This window comes from Sus scrofa, chromosome 14, assembly GCF_054392235.1.
Source record: "Sus scrofa isolate SSC_HxYL_T2T_F1_AM1 chromosome 14, Sscrofa_HxYL_maternal_Yorkshire_Landrace_v2.0, whole genome shotgun sequence".
NCBI classification, from domain to species: domain Eukaryota; kingdom Metazoa; phylum Chordata; class Mammalia; order Artiodactyla; family Suidae; genus Sus; species Sus scrofa.
In genome coordinates, this window is record NC_139396.1 from 149,828,806 (window position 1) to 149,848,034 (window position 19,229).

At 39.1% G+C, this 19,229-nt stretch overlaps 1 protein-coding gene and 1 long non-coding RNA gene across 9 annotated transcripts in view; both read right to left on the bottom strand.

The window, feature by feature from the left end:
* SHTN1 (shootin 1) overlaps positions 1-6,897 on the bottom strand; it is a 100,025-nt gene extending 93,128 nt beyond the window's left edge. For all 6 annotated transcript variants that reach the window (XR_014827008.1, XR_014827011.1, XR_014827009.1 and 3 more), the window contains exon 1: positions 6,735-6,897. Coding sequence is in view for 2 of the 6 variants with exons in the window: in XM_005671487.4 (XP_005671544.2) it covers positions 6,735-6,792 (58 nt within the window). In the remaining 4 variants the exon portion in view is untranslated. The remainder of the gene's footprint in view (positions 1-6,734) is intronic.
* A 410-nt stretch (positions 6,898-7,307) lies between these two features.
* The window catches only part of LOC146397086 (uncharacterized), an 88,185-nt gene continuing 76,263 nt past the window's right edge, over positions 7,308-19,229 (bottom strand). For all 3 annotated transcript variants that reach the window (XR_014827064.1, XR_014827065.1, XR_014827066.1), the window contains 2 exons: positions 7,543-7,733; positions 7,308-7,415 (listed from right to left, as the gene is read on the bottom strand). This is a non-coding gene — a long non-coding RNA (uncharacterized LOC146397086). The remainder of the gene's footprint in view (positions 7,416-7,542; positions 7,734-19,229) is intronic.

The following is a 19,229-nucleotide window of genomic DNA, read 5'->3' on the forward strand; positions in this document are numbered from 1 at the left end:
CCAGTTTCTCCTATTATTAACATTTTACATTAGTATGGTACATTTATTTCAATTAATGGACCAATATCGACACATTATTATGAACTAAAGTCCATACTTTATCTTACTTCCTCAGTTTTTAACTAATGTTCTAGGTCTGCTCCAGGATTCCATCCAGATACTACATTACATTAAATTGTTGTGTCTCAGACACCTCTCGGCTATGACATATTTCTCAGAGTTTCCTTGGGGTTTTTTTTGTTTTGTTTTGTTTTTTTTGATAACTTTGACAGTTTTGAGGAGTGCTGATCATATATTTTGTAGAATGTCTCTCATTCTATTTGGGATATTTTCCTTATGATTAGGATATGGGTTTTCAGGCGAGAACCAAAGAGGTAAAGTGCCATTTTCAGCATCTCATATCAAAGGTACATCTGTCAACATGACTTAAATCACTACTGAAATCAACCTTGATCACCTAGCTGAAGTAACGTGTTGGATTCCTCCACTGTAAAGTTACTATTTCCCTCCCTTTTCATACCGTCCTCTTTAGAAGGAAGTCACTATGCACAGCCCACACTTAAGGAGCAGGGTGTTTATGCTCAACCTCTTTGAGCAGCAGTAAACAAAATTTATCTGGAATTGTCCTGTATGGAAGGTATGTCTCTTCTCATTTATCTGTTCAACCATTTATTTACATTAGTATGGACTCGTGAATATTTATTTTATACTTTGGGTTATAGTTCAATATTTTGTTATTCAAACTTCCATCTTTGGCCACTGGAAGTTCTTCCAGTTGGCTCTTGTATCTCTTCGACAAATCCCCATTATTCTGGGCTCTCTGCTTGAGCACCTCTTTACTTTCAAGACTGCAAGATGCTCCAGATTCATCCTGTATACGGTGAGTCTGCCTAGTCACTCCAGCCCTAGAATCAGCCATTCTCCCCAGGAACCCAATTCCTTTTATTAGAGAATGGGATTAGAAGCCATGTTCTGGAGCTAGACGTGCTCACTGCTACTAGGACACGTAGGCCCTCAGCTGACAGGGTGAGGAAATGAAACAGATGTGCATATACTAACTAAACACACACACACACATATAGAACCATCTGCATCTATAGCAAGCTAAGCATGAGTTCATAATGACCTCTCTAACTCTTATCTATTGCTAGAAGCATCATTTTTAATAGAAAAAATAGAAATAAAGAAGTTTGTTTTTTTCTAGAGGACATTAGTTCTAGAAAACACTGTTGGGAGATCCATAGAGTGGAAGACTATGAAATCAATTTTTAAAGATTTAATTCTATATGTACTGATACGAATTCTACAATATATATTAAGTGATAAGTATATATGCACATACAAACCCAATGTCTAGAAAGAAATACAACAAAAGGTTACAGTAGATAACTTTGAAGAAAGGAAATGAGGTTACAACATGCATTACCAACAGGGTGATATAACCCTTAAAGAAGAAACAAAGTTATATATGACAATGGCTTGTAGCCCTCCAAAGGATCAGGTACATAAAAAGATGCAGAGTATATCTGTGGTATTAAAATTTCATAGGGGATGGGAAGCAATTAAGGTGAAAAGGTATCTGAAAAGACTCTCTAAGACAGTATAATGAAATAAAGACTGAGAAACAATGAGTTAAAGGAATAAGTAGTTGTATTTTTATTCTATATGCTTTTTTCTTCTGTAAGCATATGTTTATTTTTAAATTTAAACATTTAATTTTTAAAAATGATGGATCTACCTAATGGAAGTGTTAAGTCAACAGTGAAATTCTTACTAGAAGATGTAACTTCTCAGGCCATGCTGAATATCCACCTCATGGAGGGTTGTTACCCAGTTGGGGTCTCTTCGGCAGCCAACTTTAGGAGGAAACTGAATTTTTAATAAATATGCTGGTTTACAACAGAAACCATATGGCCCACAAAGCCTAAAATAGCTATTCACTGGCCATTTACTGAAAAAGTCTGCTGTCCCCTGATCTCTAGTATATAAGCGTTAATTCTTCTGATATATTCATACGATGGAATACTATTCAGCAATGCAAACAAATGAACCACAACTACATGCAACAATATTGATAAATCTCACACATGTAATGAATGAAAGAAGACAGAAGCAAGTAATACACGATGTATGATTCCATTTAGGTAAATTTCAGGAACTTGCAAAACTTATCTTTGGTGACACTGACTATGGGGAAAGGAAGGTGACAACGACTGGAGTGGTTAAGAAAGGGTTTCTGGAAATGTTCTGATTTAAGTGTTGTTAGAGACATATTTGCTTTTTTAAAAATAATTCATTGAGATGTTCATTCCCATTTTGTGCACTTTTCTCAACCCATATTATACTTTGTTGTAAAAGAAAAAAAATTTTAAATATAAATCTCACAAAAATGTAACCGGATGAAGAAAAATAAGTTTACCAGCCTTCTTCTCATGTGTAAATAAGTATATATGTACCCTGGTTATTCAGATACAAATGGCCCCTGGACCACACTTGGAAAATAGCAGTATAAAGCCAAGTTTGCACTTGACCCCAAGGCGAACATTTAGTCCCAAACTGCTTTCTACTGACTGACTTTGTACGGATCCAAGATTGGCAATGCTTCAGTTTTTCTAGACTGATATGGTCATTGTGGTAGACAATAGTTTCAGCCCCTTTTGTCAAAATAATGCTCTACCTACTTTCTAGTCTAGCAGCCAAGGGAACACTGGAAGCCTTTTAATTACTAACTTGGCTCTAGGAATAAGCTTGAATAAATTTTTAGCTGAACTGTAAGCATTAGCTGAATAATCTTGAAGAAAATGATACCAATTCCCAAGATGAAAGAAGATACCTTGCTTTAAAACCAATTATCTTACCATAGGAAATCCATTTTTAATAGTGTTAGTCCAGGAATAGCTCCTAACTTTTGCTTGTTTGTTGTTGTTGTATTGATCTTACATTAGAACATCCTTTTTGCTAAGCGGTAATCCCTCTCTTCAAAGTTCCTCAATAAGATCCAAATGACACAGCATTATTATGATGACCAGTTTAGTGGACATCTGTTGTTTGTCTCTGCCCAGCCTGCATCCGCCCTTCCGGCAGTGGCACCATTCTCTTTTGGACTACGCCAATCCACTGGTCTTTGTGAGGGCTGCCAATCAAGGTGCTCTGCCCCTCCCTGTCCAAAGGATTTAAACACATGACCCAAATGAGGCCAACTGGACATTCTATCAGCATCTCTAGACTAGGCACTCCTCATCAGCAGGGACAAGGCTTTTCCATCTCTGTATCTCTGATGCCTAGCACAGTGCCTGGCTATGAATATTCAATGCATGTGGACTGAATGAAATACAAAGAAAATCATGTACCTTAAACAAATGCTGAGAGCTAAGTCTATCATTTCCCAACAGAATTCTGGAAGGGGAGCAAATTGTATTATGTTTTGTAAGGGAAATGTCCACTTTAGTAAGTGAAGAAATATGCATTGGAAATAGTATCCCAAGTTGCTATTTCTCAGTGCATTAAAGATGTCAATCAGTGCAATAAAATAAAGCCCCCAAAAAGACAAAAGGAGAATTACCTCATTACCTCAACATCTGCTTGAACATAAGCAATCGCACACTGGCTAATTTTTTTTAAGGGGACATAATATAACTTTCCAGAAAGACATAATATAGCTAATTATACCATTCACTAGAAGGGAACATACAATGTTTTGAAGTAATTCAGAAGTGGGTGTGATTTACAAGACATAGAGCTTAGGGAATCGTAAGTATAAATTAGAGATTGTTCATATTATGACAGACTCCGTCATTACATTTCACAACTTTTGTCAAAAGCAACCTTATTCACCACACCACTAAAGGCTTCACATTAGGGAAGGCTGCTGTCAGCTCTGCCATTTAGAATGGATGGGAACCTTCTTTCTGAACACCCTCCTGGGGAATGGGTTGAGATTTTAGACTTAAAACATACTAGAGAAGGAATGATAAGATGAATCCTCAATGGCCAATAAACACACAAAAAGATTTCAAGCCTCACTAATAACCAGGTCAAACAAATTTTTTAAAGGTATCATTTTTATTCAGCTGAATGGCAAAAATAAAGCAATCTGTCAAGCCGCCAAATTAGTAATGACTGTGGATGGTCAATGCTGATCAATGCCTGGGGAAATGGACACTGCTAGGTGGGAATGTTGCACTGTCCAGCAAAACTTTGTATGTATCTGCCCTCAAATCCAATCATTCCATTTCTAAGAATCTATCCCAGAAAAAAAAAAAAAGATAATTGTAAAAACTGATTTGAATGATTATTTGATTAATGATGGCCTACTAGACAAGAAACTTATCTGTCTGGTTCACCATCTCTTCCCCCAGTGCATAGCATTTGGGGCCCACATACGCTAGGTACCTGGTATTTGTCAAAGAAGTAAATAAATATGTTTACTCAGCATTAAAAAAGGAAAATAAGAGTATTTTATCAATAATTGTTCTTCTTCACATTAAACAGGAGTAGTGGAATTATTTACAATGTTAACAGGCAATAAAAAGCATTGTCTGTTTTCAAAAACAAAGCACACACACCAGCTTACAAAATTGATCATAACATTGGTAAGAGCCCAAACAACCAGTTGCCTGTTTTTTTTTGTTTTTGTTTTTGTTTTTAACCTCAACTCCCGAGCTTCCTGGTTAGTTCCATAGGTTAAACAACAATGAAATACTCTTGAAATAAGTCAATTGTTATCACAGTCTATGATCCACTGACAAATAAACACCCTAGTTTTGAGATGTATAAAAATTACACGTGGGCTGAAAAAAAAAAAAAAAAAAAACAACAGCTGCTGTGTAACCAACTCAATATCCTAAAGAAAAAAAAAGTGTAACCAAAGAAATACAGAGTCTAGCTGTTCTATTGCCTTTGATATACCCATAATCAAGGAAATATATCCTCTAAAAATACTAATGCATGGATTTGTTTGTTTTCCAACATAATTGGAGAAAGAACCAGAAACTTAAGACTCCTCCCTTTTTCTCAGCTTTCAAATCCAACACAAAGATAGAAATGTGTTCCAAAATCAAATATAAATAACTTGTGGATTATCTGCATTGTTAATTTATCCTTTAAATTATATACAGAATGAGAAGTGAAATTTTAAATTTTGACATTATCTGACAACTAACCATGCATCAAAAGATCTGGTATCCACTGACAGATACTACCAATAATGAAAGCTCCAACAGTCTAGAATAGGTATAAAGAGTCCTTACATTGGGCGGGTGAGGTGTTATTAGAAATAAAATACTAATAGAAACCAGCCCCTCACTGAAACACTTGAGAAATTCCAGATAAAGGCACTCTGCCCATCCACTAAGATTCACTGATGCTTGTGACTGACTTTATGACATCAGGCTAATCTAGGATGGGAGCTGAAGGTACTGAGAAGGCAAAAGCCATTAACATTTACCCAGCACTTTGTAGATACTAGATAGCACAGAGGAATGTATTCTGTCCATTTTGGTGAGGTTAAATAATTTCCCCAAGGTCATACAGTTACTAAACAGTCATGCTGAGATTTGTCTTCAGGAGTGCATACTCCAGAGGAATCCACATACTGTTATGGAATGGTATGTTTATGGCGTCAAGGAGCAACAGGTCATGGTCCTGGACAGACTTCATGAAATCATCTGGTTTAGCCCTTGCCTTTAGTCAGGTAAGGCTTGATTAGCTGTAAGACACATGGAAGGGAAGTGACTCTTCCAAGTTCCCAGAGTTGCTGAGTTGAGCCAAGAGAAGTGAAAGAGCTGGGACTAAACACCACAATTAGCCACAGAGCAGGGCCCCTTCCACTACAGGGCCATGTTAGCAAGTTATTCAGAAAAGCACACGTTCCTATACAATTCACTTTCTAAATTTGTATAGTTCCTCTCTTTCTTGACCCATATTCTCAGACCACCTTTGGTCTGGATAAAAATAATTTTAAAAGGTGTTAGGATCATATATGATTAGTAATTTGGCTTTGTTCATAAGTGTTAAGTGATGAAAATGACCAACTAAAACACTTCTTTATTAGGGCATTAAAACTATTCTTTATCTAGCCACCAGTAGAAATGCATGTACATGGCCTGGCTTTCCTGCAAACCACAGCCAAGTCTTAATTCAAGAAGCCCCACACGCGCAGGCTGTTGCCTCACAGACTAATAAATTACTAAAAATGGGAAGCGTTAAAACACACCATGGTCTGAAAATCCTAGCTGGGTAAGGAAAGAGGAACTAGGCCAAAGCAGATAGAAAAGCTGGAAAGGCTGTGAAGGAGTGCCGCAGGCCTCCCAGCCTCAATGTGCAAGGGTGGGGCCAAGACTAGGGAGCAGGGCGATCAAACCGCCCCCTCTCCAAGACAACCAACCCCACCCGCTTCTCCCGCGTGGAAGGCAGTACCGTGGGACCTTGTCCGCGCCGAATCCACGTCCCTTCCCCTAAACCTGCCTCACTTGCTAAGCAACCAGGGGGTAACGCTTCCCACACAGCCCGGCGAGAGAGACACTCCCAGACACCCGCATGTTACCCTCTGCCCTGGGCTCCCCAAAGCGCGCGGGGCGCGAAGGACGTTTCTCCACGGGTGACGGAGCTACTGGGGTGCCCACTGCGGCCGCATCACTTCCCGCCCAGCTTCCACCACCCCAAACCAAGCGCCCCGGAGCCGTCCCCGCCCACGGGCCGTGCTGCCCGCACCTGGCGGCCACACGCCCGCCTACCTTGCTCCTTCAGACTGGAGATGAGCTGCAGCTGCTTCTCCTCGTCCGAGCTGTTCATTTTGGCAGGTGGGGCCGGGAATTAAAGGAAAGGAGGGAGAGGCGAGGGGTGCAGAGGGAGGGGGGAAGAAAAGCAAGATGCCGGTGGCTTGCGGCTTCACTACCCGGAAGTTGGATTAGCTCCCGCTCCTCCTCCTCCTGGCGCGGAGCGCGCGGGTGAGATCATCCCCACGCACCTACTCAGCGGCCTTGGCTGCTTCACCTGCAGGCAGGCGGCAGGCTGGAGAGAAGGGCGGAGACAGGCCGGCAACTCCGGGGGTGGGGACGATGGAGGCACCCGCGGTGGCACCGGGGCCGCAACCCGTGTCCTAGCCTGCGGCGGCTACTGCGGCTCGGCTTCCTCCGCCGAAGCCGGCGCAGGAGGATGCGCAGGCGGGAGGGCGTGCGGGCCTAAGTGAGTTCTCTCTGACTTGCTCCTGCACCCCTTCTCCGCTCCCACCCACCGCGGACACCCAGATCGCGTTCAGGAGAAAACCGGCTGTGGGCCAGCAGTAAAGATATCTATGAGAAGCTCACTTTGAACGCCGCCGAAGGCCTCTTTCTGCGAGCTGCCAATGTAGAGCGGGCCATAATGGGCAAAACACAGGATTCTTCCCCAATTCTCACAAGGTGTACCTGGGCGGCCTGGGGAAACATAGATGCCCGCAGGGGCAGGCTCAGCGTTGTGCATTGGCACCTTGAAAAGCTTAAAGATACTGAAACAGGCCGGGCCTACTAAATTACAGTGAGCGAAGAAGGGTGCGGTAGTTACCAGCTCCTAGCTCCTGGTCTGGCTTCCTCCAAGCAGCAAAAGGTTTGAGAGGTGGTCAGAAGTGGGCCCTGCTGCATGTGGACTGCCGGGCCTCCCCGAACTATCTGGTTTGCGGTGGAAACTCTTCTCTTCAGGGCAGACGTCACTGCAGTCCTAATGCCAGAGGTCACACGTATGCCTGGGAGCAGAGCCTGATGGAGTAAACCCCAGAATTTGTCCCACTTCACTGCCTTCTGCACCGTTTAAACCCACCTCTGAGTTAGAGCCTGACCAGAATAGGCCGCCAGATTTCAAAATGGCGCTCCCCAAACGCCAGTTGCCAGTCAATCGATCAAGTCCAAAGACTTCAAGACTCCTATTACATGGTAATAGGAGTTCCCTTGTGGCTCAGCAGGTTAAGGACCCAGACATGTCTGTGAGTATGTGGGTTCCATCCCTGGCCTTGCTCAGTGGGTTAAGGATCCTTCGCAAGCTACAGCATAGATGGAGAAGCCGCTCACACCATTGCTGCCAGGGCTGTGGCATACGCCTCAGCTGCAGCTCCAGTCCCATTGGGCCCCTGGCCAGGGAACTTCCATATGCCACAGGCGCAGCCATAAAAAGAAAAAAAAAGGTAATAATACTAGTACCTACTCTCCTGTAAGAGTTGTAAGTGTTGAACAAGCAGAGGAAGATACACAAAATATCACATCCAGAATTCAACATTCAATAGATGGTCTTTAAAATAAATAAATAAATAAAGGTTACAAGTCTGTGAAAAGGAGGTTTTGGATGCTAATTATAAATTAAATAGGCACGCGGTTCTTTTACACTAATCATTAAGCATGCAAAATAAATCCAAATTGAATTAGGCTTACTGTACATCTTGGTTTTCCTCACTACCTCCAAGCTCTTAATGTGGGTTCTACACTAGCACAGTGTTTCTGCTAATTCCTCTTTTGCTATTTTATGTAAATATCCAACTCCATTCACTGAGTGGGTCTCCATGATGGATGGGGAAGGAGAGCTAGAACATAGATAGGTAAATGCTGTAACTAGTATCTGATATTCCTACTAAATTCTAATTCAAAAGAAAATAAAAAAACAGTAGCACTGCTTTCTCTTCTATAAAGTCAACATAATACTTTAGCATGAGTGATTTAGTGGCAGAATGATCTAAAAGGACAGCATGGTGTTTTTAAACAGAGAACTAAAATTTTGAAACTTCAAAAATAATTTTGGTATAGGCTCTTAGTCAGTCCTTTCCTAGTTTTTCAGAAGATAGTTAAGACAGTTTCAGAGCAGCTGCCCCCCCAAAATAACCAAATGGCCTTTGCCTTAACTTTACCTGAGATATCTTTTTTAAATTGTATTGAAGTACAGTTGATTTATAATGTTAATTTCTGCTGCACAGCAAAGCGACACAGTTATACATGTATATTCTTTTTCATACTCTTTTCCATTATAGTTTATCACAGGATATTGAATATAGTTGTCTGTGCTATACAATAGGACTTTGTTATTTATCTATCCTATATATAATAGTTTGCCTCTACTAATTGCAAACTCCCAATCCTTCTCTCTCCCATCCCCCTCCCCTCTGGCAATCACAAGTCTGTTCTCTATATCTAGCGAGGCTTTTTGTTTCATAGAGATGTTGATTTCTGTCATATTTTAGATATAATATCTATATGATCTGAGATGATCTCAATCCTCAGAGTTTAAAAGGCCCAGGAAACAAGAGACAATTCAGACTCAACAACATGAAAATATGAATGATATGTGCTGCCATCAGGTATTTTGCATAAAAAGAAATCATTGCTTTCTGGGAAAAAAAAATAAAGAGATCTGAGTAAAAAATAATTCATGGCCACTTAGCTTTCATACTGCAGCCAGGAAACCTGTTATACCTGATCAGTCACTCTGACTGCTGGACAATGCCAGAGGCCTCCTCCAAACCTAAATAATCAAATATTTTCTCATATAACCCAAATACCAGCAGAGAACCTGTTAAATATTTGGGTTAATTCACAAGGTTCCACTTTTTAAATGGTTGATTTAACTGTCTACTCCAATTATATAGTAATTAGTTATCACTTTTAGAGTTTAAGAATGAGTTCATTATCAAATCTACAATCAAACTATATCAAATCTACAATCAAATTAAGTGCTTTGGTCCCACACAGAATCTACAGACCCTTGAAATTAATCCTGTTTACCTTCCTTGAAATCAAATAGCCTCCTGAAATACAATATAGTATTATCTTGAGGGCATGGAATGAATTATTAGGATGGCTATTAGAGTCAATTATTGGGATTCAGATCTCCCATTACACTATGGTTTATTTATATGATATGAATATTGATGGGAAGGACAGAAGTGATAATAATTAGTTTTTGTTCTCTTTAATAATGCACATAGGGATTTATGCTGCAGGCAGCACAATGAATTCATTACCCTCTATATAAAAAGTAATTTAAAACCTCTAAGATGTATATACATGTGTATATACACAGACATATATGGACAGAGAGAGAGGAAGGAGAAACTTATGAAAAACAAGTTGAAAGAATTATGTACCAAACTCAGGATAATGACTGCCTCTAAGGGCTAGAAAGTAGAGGAAAAGGCCCAAGGAGTGAAGAGCGGATTGGGAGAGAACAGTGGCCAAAGGGTGTTCTCGTTAATGTTTGCTTGTGTTTCCAGGAAATTAAAGTAAAATCCCATTATGTAATCCTTTGAGGTACATAAATAAAACTGAAATATAATACAAAAAGAAGGTTCATTTCCTTTGATCCACTGATTCCATATTAGAGAATCTAACCCTAGAAGGCTTTGTATAGAGCTATTTATTATAATGTTAATTATGATCTCAAAATAACATTGCAACAGTATTTAACAATAAAAAGAAATAAAGTATCCATACATGCTACACCATGGATAAACTTTGAAAACATTATGCTATGTGAAAAAGCCAGTCAGAAAACACCAGACATTGTATGTTTCTGTTTATACAGATTGTCCAGAATAGGTAAATCCATAGAGAGAGAAAGTTGACGGGTCATTGTCTAGGACTGGGGCTACTGGGGAACTTAGTAAGCAGCTACTAGCAGCTATGGGGTTTCTTGTTGGGGTGATAAAATTTTCTAAAATTGTGGAGATGGCTGAACAACTCTGAATATATTCAAAACCTTAAGGTTGTACACTTTAAGTGTATATTTTTGCATAGGAGAGTTTGGTGGTATGTGAATTATATCAATAAAGCTGTTATAAAAAACAAGTTTTCAGAAGAGAACAATACACTACTTATATAACTCTATTAAATTTATAAGTTTCTTGTCTAAATGAATATTTTTCCTTTTTCAAATATTTGTATATATAATAATAATACTTTTTACTAAACATTATTTCATATATATTTTATCTTGTACCAACATAATCTACAGATTTACTCATTACCACTCCATTATATCAATGAATACTTAGCCATTTTCAAATTCTTAGATATTTGAGTTGTTACTATACATATTCTTTATATATATTCCATCAGGAATACAGTGACCACTCCCAGGCATATCATGGTCACATTCTTAAAACTAAATATAACAGTCAGGTCTTAAAAGCAGCCAGAGAAGTTCCCAATTGTGGCTCAGCAGTAATGAACCCAACTAGTTTCTATGAGGATGTGGGTTTGATCCTTGGTCTCACTCAGTGGGTTAAGGATCCAGCATTGCCGTGAGAAATCAAAAACTATTTCTTTGAAAAATATCAACAAAATTGATAAACCTTTAGCTAAACTAATAGAGATGATGCAGATAACTAAAAACAGAAATGAAAGTGGAGACATTACCACCAACAATACAAAAAATAAAAAGGATAAGAAAATAATACAACAATACAACAACTGTACATCAGTAAATTAGAAAACTTGGATGAAATGGACAAATTCCTAGAAACACACTAATTACCTAGATTGATCTAAGAAGAAATAGAAAATCTCAATAGACTCTTAACAAGAAAGGGATTGAATCAGTGATCAAAAACCTTCCAAAAAAGAAAAGTCTAAGATTAGATGTCTTCACTGGTGAGTTCTACCAAATGGGGTTTTTTTTCTGTTTTTTTGTTTTGTTTTGTTTTTTTCTTTTTGTCTTTTTGTCTTTTTAGGGCTGCAACTGTGGCATATAGAGGTTCCCAGGCTAGGGGTCGAATCAGAGCTGTAGCTGCCAGCCTACACCAGAGCCACAAAAGTGCCAGATCCGAATTGCTTTTGGGACCTATACCACAGCTCACAGAAACGCCGGATCCTAAACCCACCAAGCAAGGCCAGACACAAAAGCCCACATCTACATACTACTAACTAATCAAACAGCACATTACAGGGCTTATACGGCATGACAAAGTAGTTTAACATAAGAAAATAATCAATTTAATATATCACGTTAATAGAACAATAGCAAACAAAACCACCCACAAGGAAGCTAACAGAGTAAATAAATTCAGCAAAGTTACAAAGCACAATATCAATACACAAAAATCAGTTGTTTCTATACACAAGCAATGGATAATCAAAAGGAAATTAAGAAAACAATTCCATTTGTAATAGCATCTTAAATCATTAAATACTTAGGAATAACTCTAAAGAAATGAGACAAAATTACAAAACACTGCTGAAAGAAATTTTAAAAGACCTAAATAATGAAAAGATATATAGTGTTCATGGATAGAAAGACTTAACATTGTTAAGACATCAGTCATTCTCAAAGCAATCCATAGGTTCAATGAAATTCTAATAGCCTTTTTTGTAGCAATGGAAAGCTGATCCTCAAATTCATATGGAATTGTAAGGAGCCCCAAATACCCAGAAACAGTTTTGAAAAAGAAAAATATAATTGGAAGACTCACACCTTCCAACTGTAAAACTTACTACAAAGCTATAATAAATAGGACAATATGGTACTGGCATAATGATAGACATATCAACCAAAAGAACAGAGAAGAAAGCCCCAAATAAATCCATATATGTTGTGTGTGTGTATTCAATTGATTTTGACAAGGGTGCAAAGACCACTCAAGGAAAGGTCAGTCTTTTCAACAAATGGTGCTGGAAAAAAAAACTGGATATCTGCATGCAAAAAGAATGAAGTTACACCATATACAAACTACCTCAAAAATCTCTCAAATACTGAAGTGTAAGAGCTAAATAAATCTAACTGTATTACCAATGTATGACATTACCTCACTAAAGGGGATGGAATAAAAAGGAGCTGACCTAAGTAACTTTAGATAAAAATATTTTGGAGTTTCCATCACGACTCATCAGTAATGAACCCAACTAGTATCCATGAAGACATGGGTTTGATCCCTGGCCCACTCAGTGGGTTAAGGATCCAGCATTGCCAGGAGCTTCGGTGTAGGTTGCAGATGCAGCTCAGATCCCGCATTGCTGTGGCTGTGGTGTGGGCCAGCAGCTAACAGCTCCAATTCCACCCTTCACCTGGGACTTTCCATATACTGGGGATGCAGCCCTAAAAAACAGACCAAAAAAAAAAAAAATCAACTGGATACTGTAAGCCTAAAAATAAAATGAACTATACACAAACACTATCCTAGTTGACAAATTTGCCTCTCCCTGGGGAATGGGTTAGCAATTCTGAAACTATTTAAGGTATATGCTAGAGTTGAATAAGTAAGTAAATTATAGATGATGGGATGTAGAAAGAAACTGTCAGAGAAAGAAGTTATAGTTAGTTCTTCTGCAATATGATACGTATGTTATTAAAAATCATCATGCTCTGCAAAGTTGAACCAAAACAACCATGTATCTTATGAGAAAAATGAGGTAGCGTACACTTAAAAACTTTGTCAGTGATGCTCACAAAAAAATAAGAACCTAATAACCATCTAAAATGTTTAGTTCCTAGTTGTTATTTGCTATTGTTATATAGTTGCTATTATTATACAGACATATATAATTGATTGTTTTTATTTTGCTCCATGTCTTGTGACTTTGGTAAGCTCACTCATTAGTCTCAGTAGCTGTTAAAAAAATTCTTTCAATTTTTCTATATATATAATAATGTCATTTATGAATAAATACTTCTTCCTCTCTAGATTATATGCATTTTATTTATTTTTTCCTTGTTGCACTGGCTAGGATGATCAGTATGATGTTCAATACAAGTCGTAAGAGCAGACATCCAATCTTAAGTGAAAACATTTGCCTTTAATCATTGTGTTGTTAGAAACCTTTTATCAGACTGACTAATTCCCTTCTATTTCTAGTGTGTTGAAGGTTTCATCATGAATTGGTACTGAATATTTTTAATGCCTTTTTGTCTGAATCTGTTGAGATGATCACATAGATTTTTATTTTTAGTTTGTTAATATGATGAATACCAACTGATTTTTAACTTCTTATTCTGGAATAATTGTAGATTTGCAGAAAAGTTCCAAAGATAGTACTGAGGTTTATATATGTCTATAGCCTTCTGGTACATAAGCACAGTATATCTGTCAAAACAAACAAATTAACCCTGGCACAATAACCTTAACCAAACTATAGATTTAATTTGGATTTTACCAGTTTTTCTACTAATGTTCTTTTTCTGTACTAAGATCTAATCTAGGAAACTACATTACTTGTGGCCATCATGGCTTAATCCTCTCTGATCTGTGACAATTTCTCAGTCTTTCCATGTTTTCTATGATCTCAACAGTTTTGAAGAGTCCTGGGAAGCTTATTTTGTAAATGTCCCTCAATTTGTGCTTGTCTCATGTTTTCTCATTATTACACTGTAATTACGGGTTTTAGGAAAACTATCAGAGAGGTAAAGTGTCTTTCTCACTGCGTCATTTCATTGGGTATAAGATATTAACATGACTTATCCCTGTTGATGTTACAGTACTGTGCACCAAGTTTCCCCACTGTAAAATTACTGGTTTTTAACTTTTCCATCCTCCTTTCTTTATGTAAGTCCTCTAAATCCAAACTATACTCAAAGTAAGGAGAATTTCATTTCACCTCAATTCCAGTAGCCATGAAAATTGACAGCCCTACAATGACAGTGAAAACCAGCAGCCTAGCAGTCTCTAGAAAGGGCAGAGTGGAGTTGCAGCTCCTCCATAGCCCCATTCCCAGATAACCATCATCATGTAATCTGGTCTGCCTGTTGCTTGGAAAATCCTCATAAGAGTTTTCTTTATTCCACCTGCTTCAGAGCTCACCCATTGTGAACAGCCTCTTCCACAGGGGAATTTGTAGAAAATAATCAGTAGGAGTTCCCATCATGGCACAGTGGTTAATGAATCTGACTAGGAACCATGAGGTTGCAGGTTCGATTCCTGCCCTTGCTCAGTGGGTTAAGGATCCGGCGTTGCCATGAGCTGTGGTGTAGGTTGCAGTTGCGGCTCGGATCCTGCATTGCTGTGGCTGTGGTGTGGGCCGGCGGCTACAGCTCCAATTCGACCCCTAGCCTGGGAACCTCCATATGCCGTGGGAGCGGCCCAAGAAAATGGCAAAAAGACAAAATAATAATAATAATAATAATCAGTAGCAATTGTTTAACATGATAGCTGCCTGCGGCAACAAACATAGGGTAACCAACAAGCTGACCAAAACACTTAAAAGGAGAAGCTAGGAAATTAGAAGTTCGTAGGGCGCATTCAACAGCTCTGACAAATTCCTAGGAACCCAGAAGGCTTCCTAGGACAGGCATAGGACAGTGCACATGACCAGGAAAGACTAGAAAAGACCTTAGGCTACCACCTTTGGCTGACCTTGAGGCTTTGAATAGATAGGAATTAAAGGCTAAGGTAGAGTTGTAAACAGCCTTCCTGAACCCTTGAGGGCATGTTTCAATATGCACAAAGAGCCCTTAGGCAAAGGCTAGAGAAGACTTACTGGTTCAATTCACTTTTAAGTAAGTCTCTATCCAAGACTAGATCACCAATAAACTAACCAAGCAAAGACTTCAGCGATCACACACAAGAAAGAATACAGCCTATTCAGAATTAAACATCAGCAATAACAACTACTAAAAACAGCAGCAGTAATAAACCTTAAAGGGAGCTAACAAATTATGTTATTTAAAATGTCTAAATTTAAAAAATAAAATTACACTACGAGTGTTAAGAAACATAAAAGTATGGCCCATAAACAGGAGGAAAAAAGCAGAAATCAGAAATTTTCCCAAATTCCCATCATGGCTCAGCGATTAGGATTCATGAGGACATGGGTTTGATTCCTGGCCTCGCTCAGTGGGTTAAGGATCCAGCATTGCCATGAGCTGTGGTGTAGGTCATAGATGTGGCTCAGATCCCATGTTGCTATGCCTGTGGTGTAGGCTGGCAGCTACAGCATGGATTTGACCCCTAGTCTGGGAACTTGCATATGCTGCAGGTTCAGCCCTAAAAAAAAAAAAGAAAGAAATTTTCCCTGAGGAAACGCAGATATTGAACTAGATAAAGACTTACTCAGCTATTTAAAATATGCTCAAAAACTAAAGGAAATTACGTCCAGAGAAAAGTACAGGAAGTACACATCACCAAATACAGAATATAAATTATATAATTATTAAAATAACCAAATAGAAATTCAGGAAATGAAAAGTATAATAACTGAAATTTAAAATTCACTAGCAGCACTCAACAGTAGATTCAGACTATTAGAAGAAAGAATCAAGTTAGAGGACTTAAATATAGGTCAATTGAGATTCTCTGGTCTAAAGTCAACAAGATAAAAGAGTGCAGGAAAATGAGCAGTTTCTGAGACATGTGGGATACCATCAGATGTAGCAACATATACATAATGAGAGTCCTAGACAGGAGGAAAGAAGGGAGCAGGAAGAATATTTGAAAAAATAATGGCTGAAAACTTTCCAAATTTTATGAGAAACATTAATCTAGACATCCAAAAAGCTCAACAAATTCCTAATAGGATAAACTCATATATCCACACCTATTTTTTTTTTTTTTTTTTTTTTTTGCCTGCACCCACAGCACACAGAAGTTCCTAGACCAGGATCGAACCTATTCCAGAGCAGTGACTAGGGCCACAGCAGTAACAATGCCAGATCCTTAACCACTAGGCCACCAGAGAACTCTCAGATATCCATACCTAGACACATCATAATAAAACTATCAATACGCAAAGGAAATCTTGAAAGCAGCAAGAAAGAAGCAACATATCATATCAAGGAATCTTCAATGAAATTAATGGCTGATTTCCCACCAGAAACTATGGAGGCCAAACAAATTAGGCAAATATACTCAGACTACTGAATGAAAAAAGTTATTGGTAATGAAATAAGACGGTAGAATAGAAGCTTCCCAATTCACACTCCCCTACACAAACAATAATCTGGCAGCCATGTACAGACAAAGTGCCTCTATGGAAGCTTTTGAATCCAAGCAGGAAGTTACAAAATTCTAGTGAATTCCAAATCAAGGATAGCTGCTTTGAAAAGGTAGGCCTGACCCAGATGGCAAGCTTCCCAAATGTGGTCCTACCTGCAGACCAAGAGAAGGCCCTATAGACTTAGCTCTAGCCCTTCTTGGCCAGGATCCTGCAACCAGTCCCATCTTCCAAGGAAACCAGGAAGACGCACAACCATTCATACTCCTAGTAACAGGTGTAAAAGCCAAAGATCCGACTGCAGATTCTGAAGTGGTCCTGGGACCCTGCCCTAGCCTATTCTACCACTTGTCTAGAGTCAGTTTGGCCCACACAGTGACTTGACAAAAGCCACACCCATCTGTGTCCCTGGCTGTAGCTCTGCTTTACTGCTGGTCCAGAGTTAGTTCTGCCTGTACAGGAACCCAAAAGGAGCTATGCCCACTCATGCCTCCATTAGCAAGCCAACGGCAAATTCTAAAGCAACACTGTGACCTGGCTTCAGTTCCACTCTACCACCAAATCCATACTCAGTCCTCCCTGCACAAGGATCTGGCAAGAACTCAAGCTCATGTAAGCCCCCTTTTACAAGCCTGCTAACCTCACTCATGACCATAAATTCTGAGATGGTCCTGTGACCAAACTTCATTTCTGCTCTCAGTCAACCAGGGACCCAGAAGGGCCAATCTATGCCCCTGGCAGGTCTATCAACCTCAGTCCTTGCTGTGAACTCTGAAGCAGCTCTAAGATTTGATTCCAGTTCCACTCTTCTACAATCTGAAAGAAGTTATTCCTGTCCAAGCCCTATGGCACACCTGCTGACCTTGGTCCTGACTGCAGTCCCTGAAGCATTCCTTTGATCCAGCTCCAGCTCCATGCTACAATGTTCTAGAGGCAGTCCTGCCCAGCCAGAGACCCAGAAGGAGCCACTCAAAGATCCTGTAGGAGCCACATATGTCTGTGCCCCTGATAACAGTCCTGCTGTCTGTAGAATCAGCTGTGGACCTGGATGCAGCTCCATGACCTGGTTCCAGCCCTGCTTAAGCATGGTCCCAGAGACATTTCTGTCCACCTGAGGATCCAACAGGAATCACACCTGCCAACCATGGCCCCCACTGTAGAACACAGCAACAGCCACATGGCCCAGCTCCAATCCCACCTGACTGAGATTCTGGAGGCAGTCCTATCAGTCTGGGAACGTGCCAGAAGAAAGTGTTTACCTGCCAAAACTAATCTGTAAAGACAGGAAATGTTTGCTTCTTCAAATGCTCAGACATCAACACAAAGCTACAGAGACCACAAAGAATCAATCAGGCAAATATGACACCATCCAAGGAAATTAATAGAGCTCTTAACTGACCCTAAAGAAATAGACATCTACAAATTTCTTGACAATGAATTCAAAATAAATCTTAAGGCAGCTCAGTGAGCTATAAGAGAACATAAATAAGTAACTCAACAAATTCATGAAAACAAAGCATGAACAAAAGAAGTTTAACAAAGAATCAGAAATCGTAAAAAACAAACAGAAATTCTGGAGCTGAAAAATACAATGAAGGAAATTTTCAAAGGTAGTAGAGAGCATCAAAATAGAGACTTGATCAAGCAGAAAAGAGAATCTATGATATACCATTTGAAATCAATAAGAGTAGAAAAAAGAAAAGAGGATAAAGAGGAATGAAGAAAGCCTATAGGATTTATGGGGAATGATCACGAGAATTAATATGGGAATTCCAGGAGAAAATAGAGAGAAAGGGGAAGAAAGCTTAATTATAGAAATACTGGCTGACCAGTACATAACAACAGAGAGTAAAATGGTGGTTACTGGCGAATGATGGTAGGAGGATGGGATGGACGTTGTATAAGGGTACAAACTTACAACGGGTAGTAAAGAAGTCCTATTCATCTAATGCACAATATAGTGAATATAGACAATATTTTATTGTAATCATCAAAGTTGCTAAGAGACTAAGCATGGTCCCAGAGACAGTTCTGTCCACCTGAGGATCCAACAGGAATCACACCTGCCAACCATGGACCCAACTGTAGGCCAAACTTAATTATTCCAACTGCCAAAAACAAAATTATATAATGTGATAGAGATGAAAATTATTGCTAAACGGGTAATTATATTACAATATATAAATGAAGCAAATTAACATGCTGTATACCTTATATTTATACAATATTATATGTCAAATATATGTTAATTTTAAAAATGGCTAAAAACTTAGCAAATATGGGGAGAGATCTAGACATCCAGATACATGAAGCTCAAAAGTCCCCAAAGAGGTTCAACCCAAAAAGGACTTCACT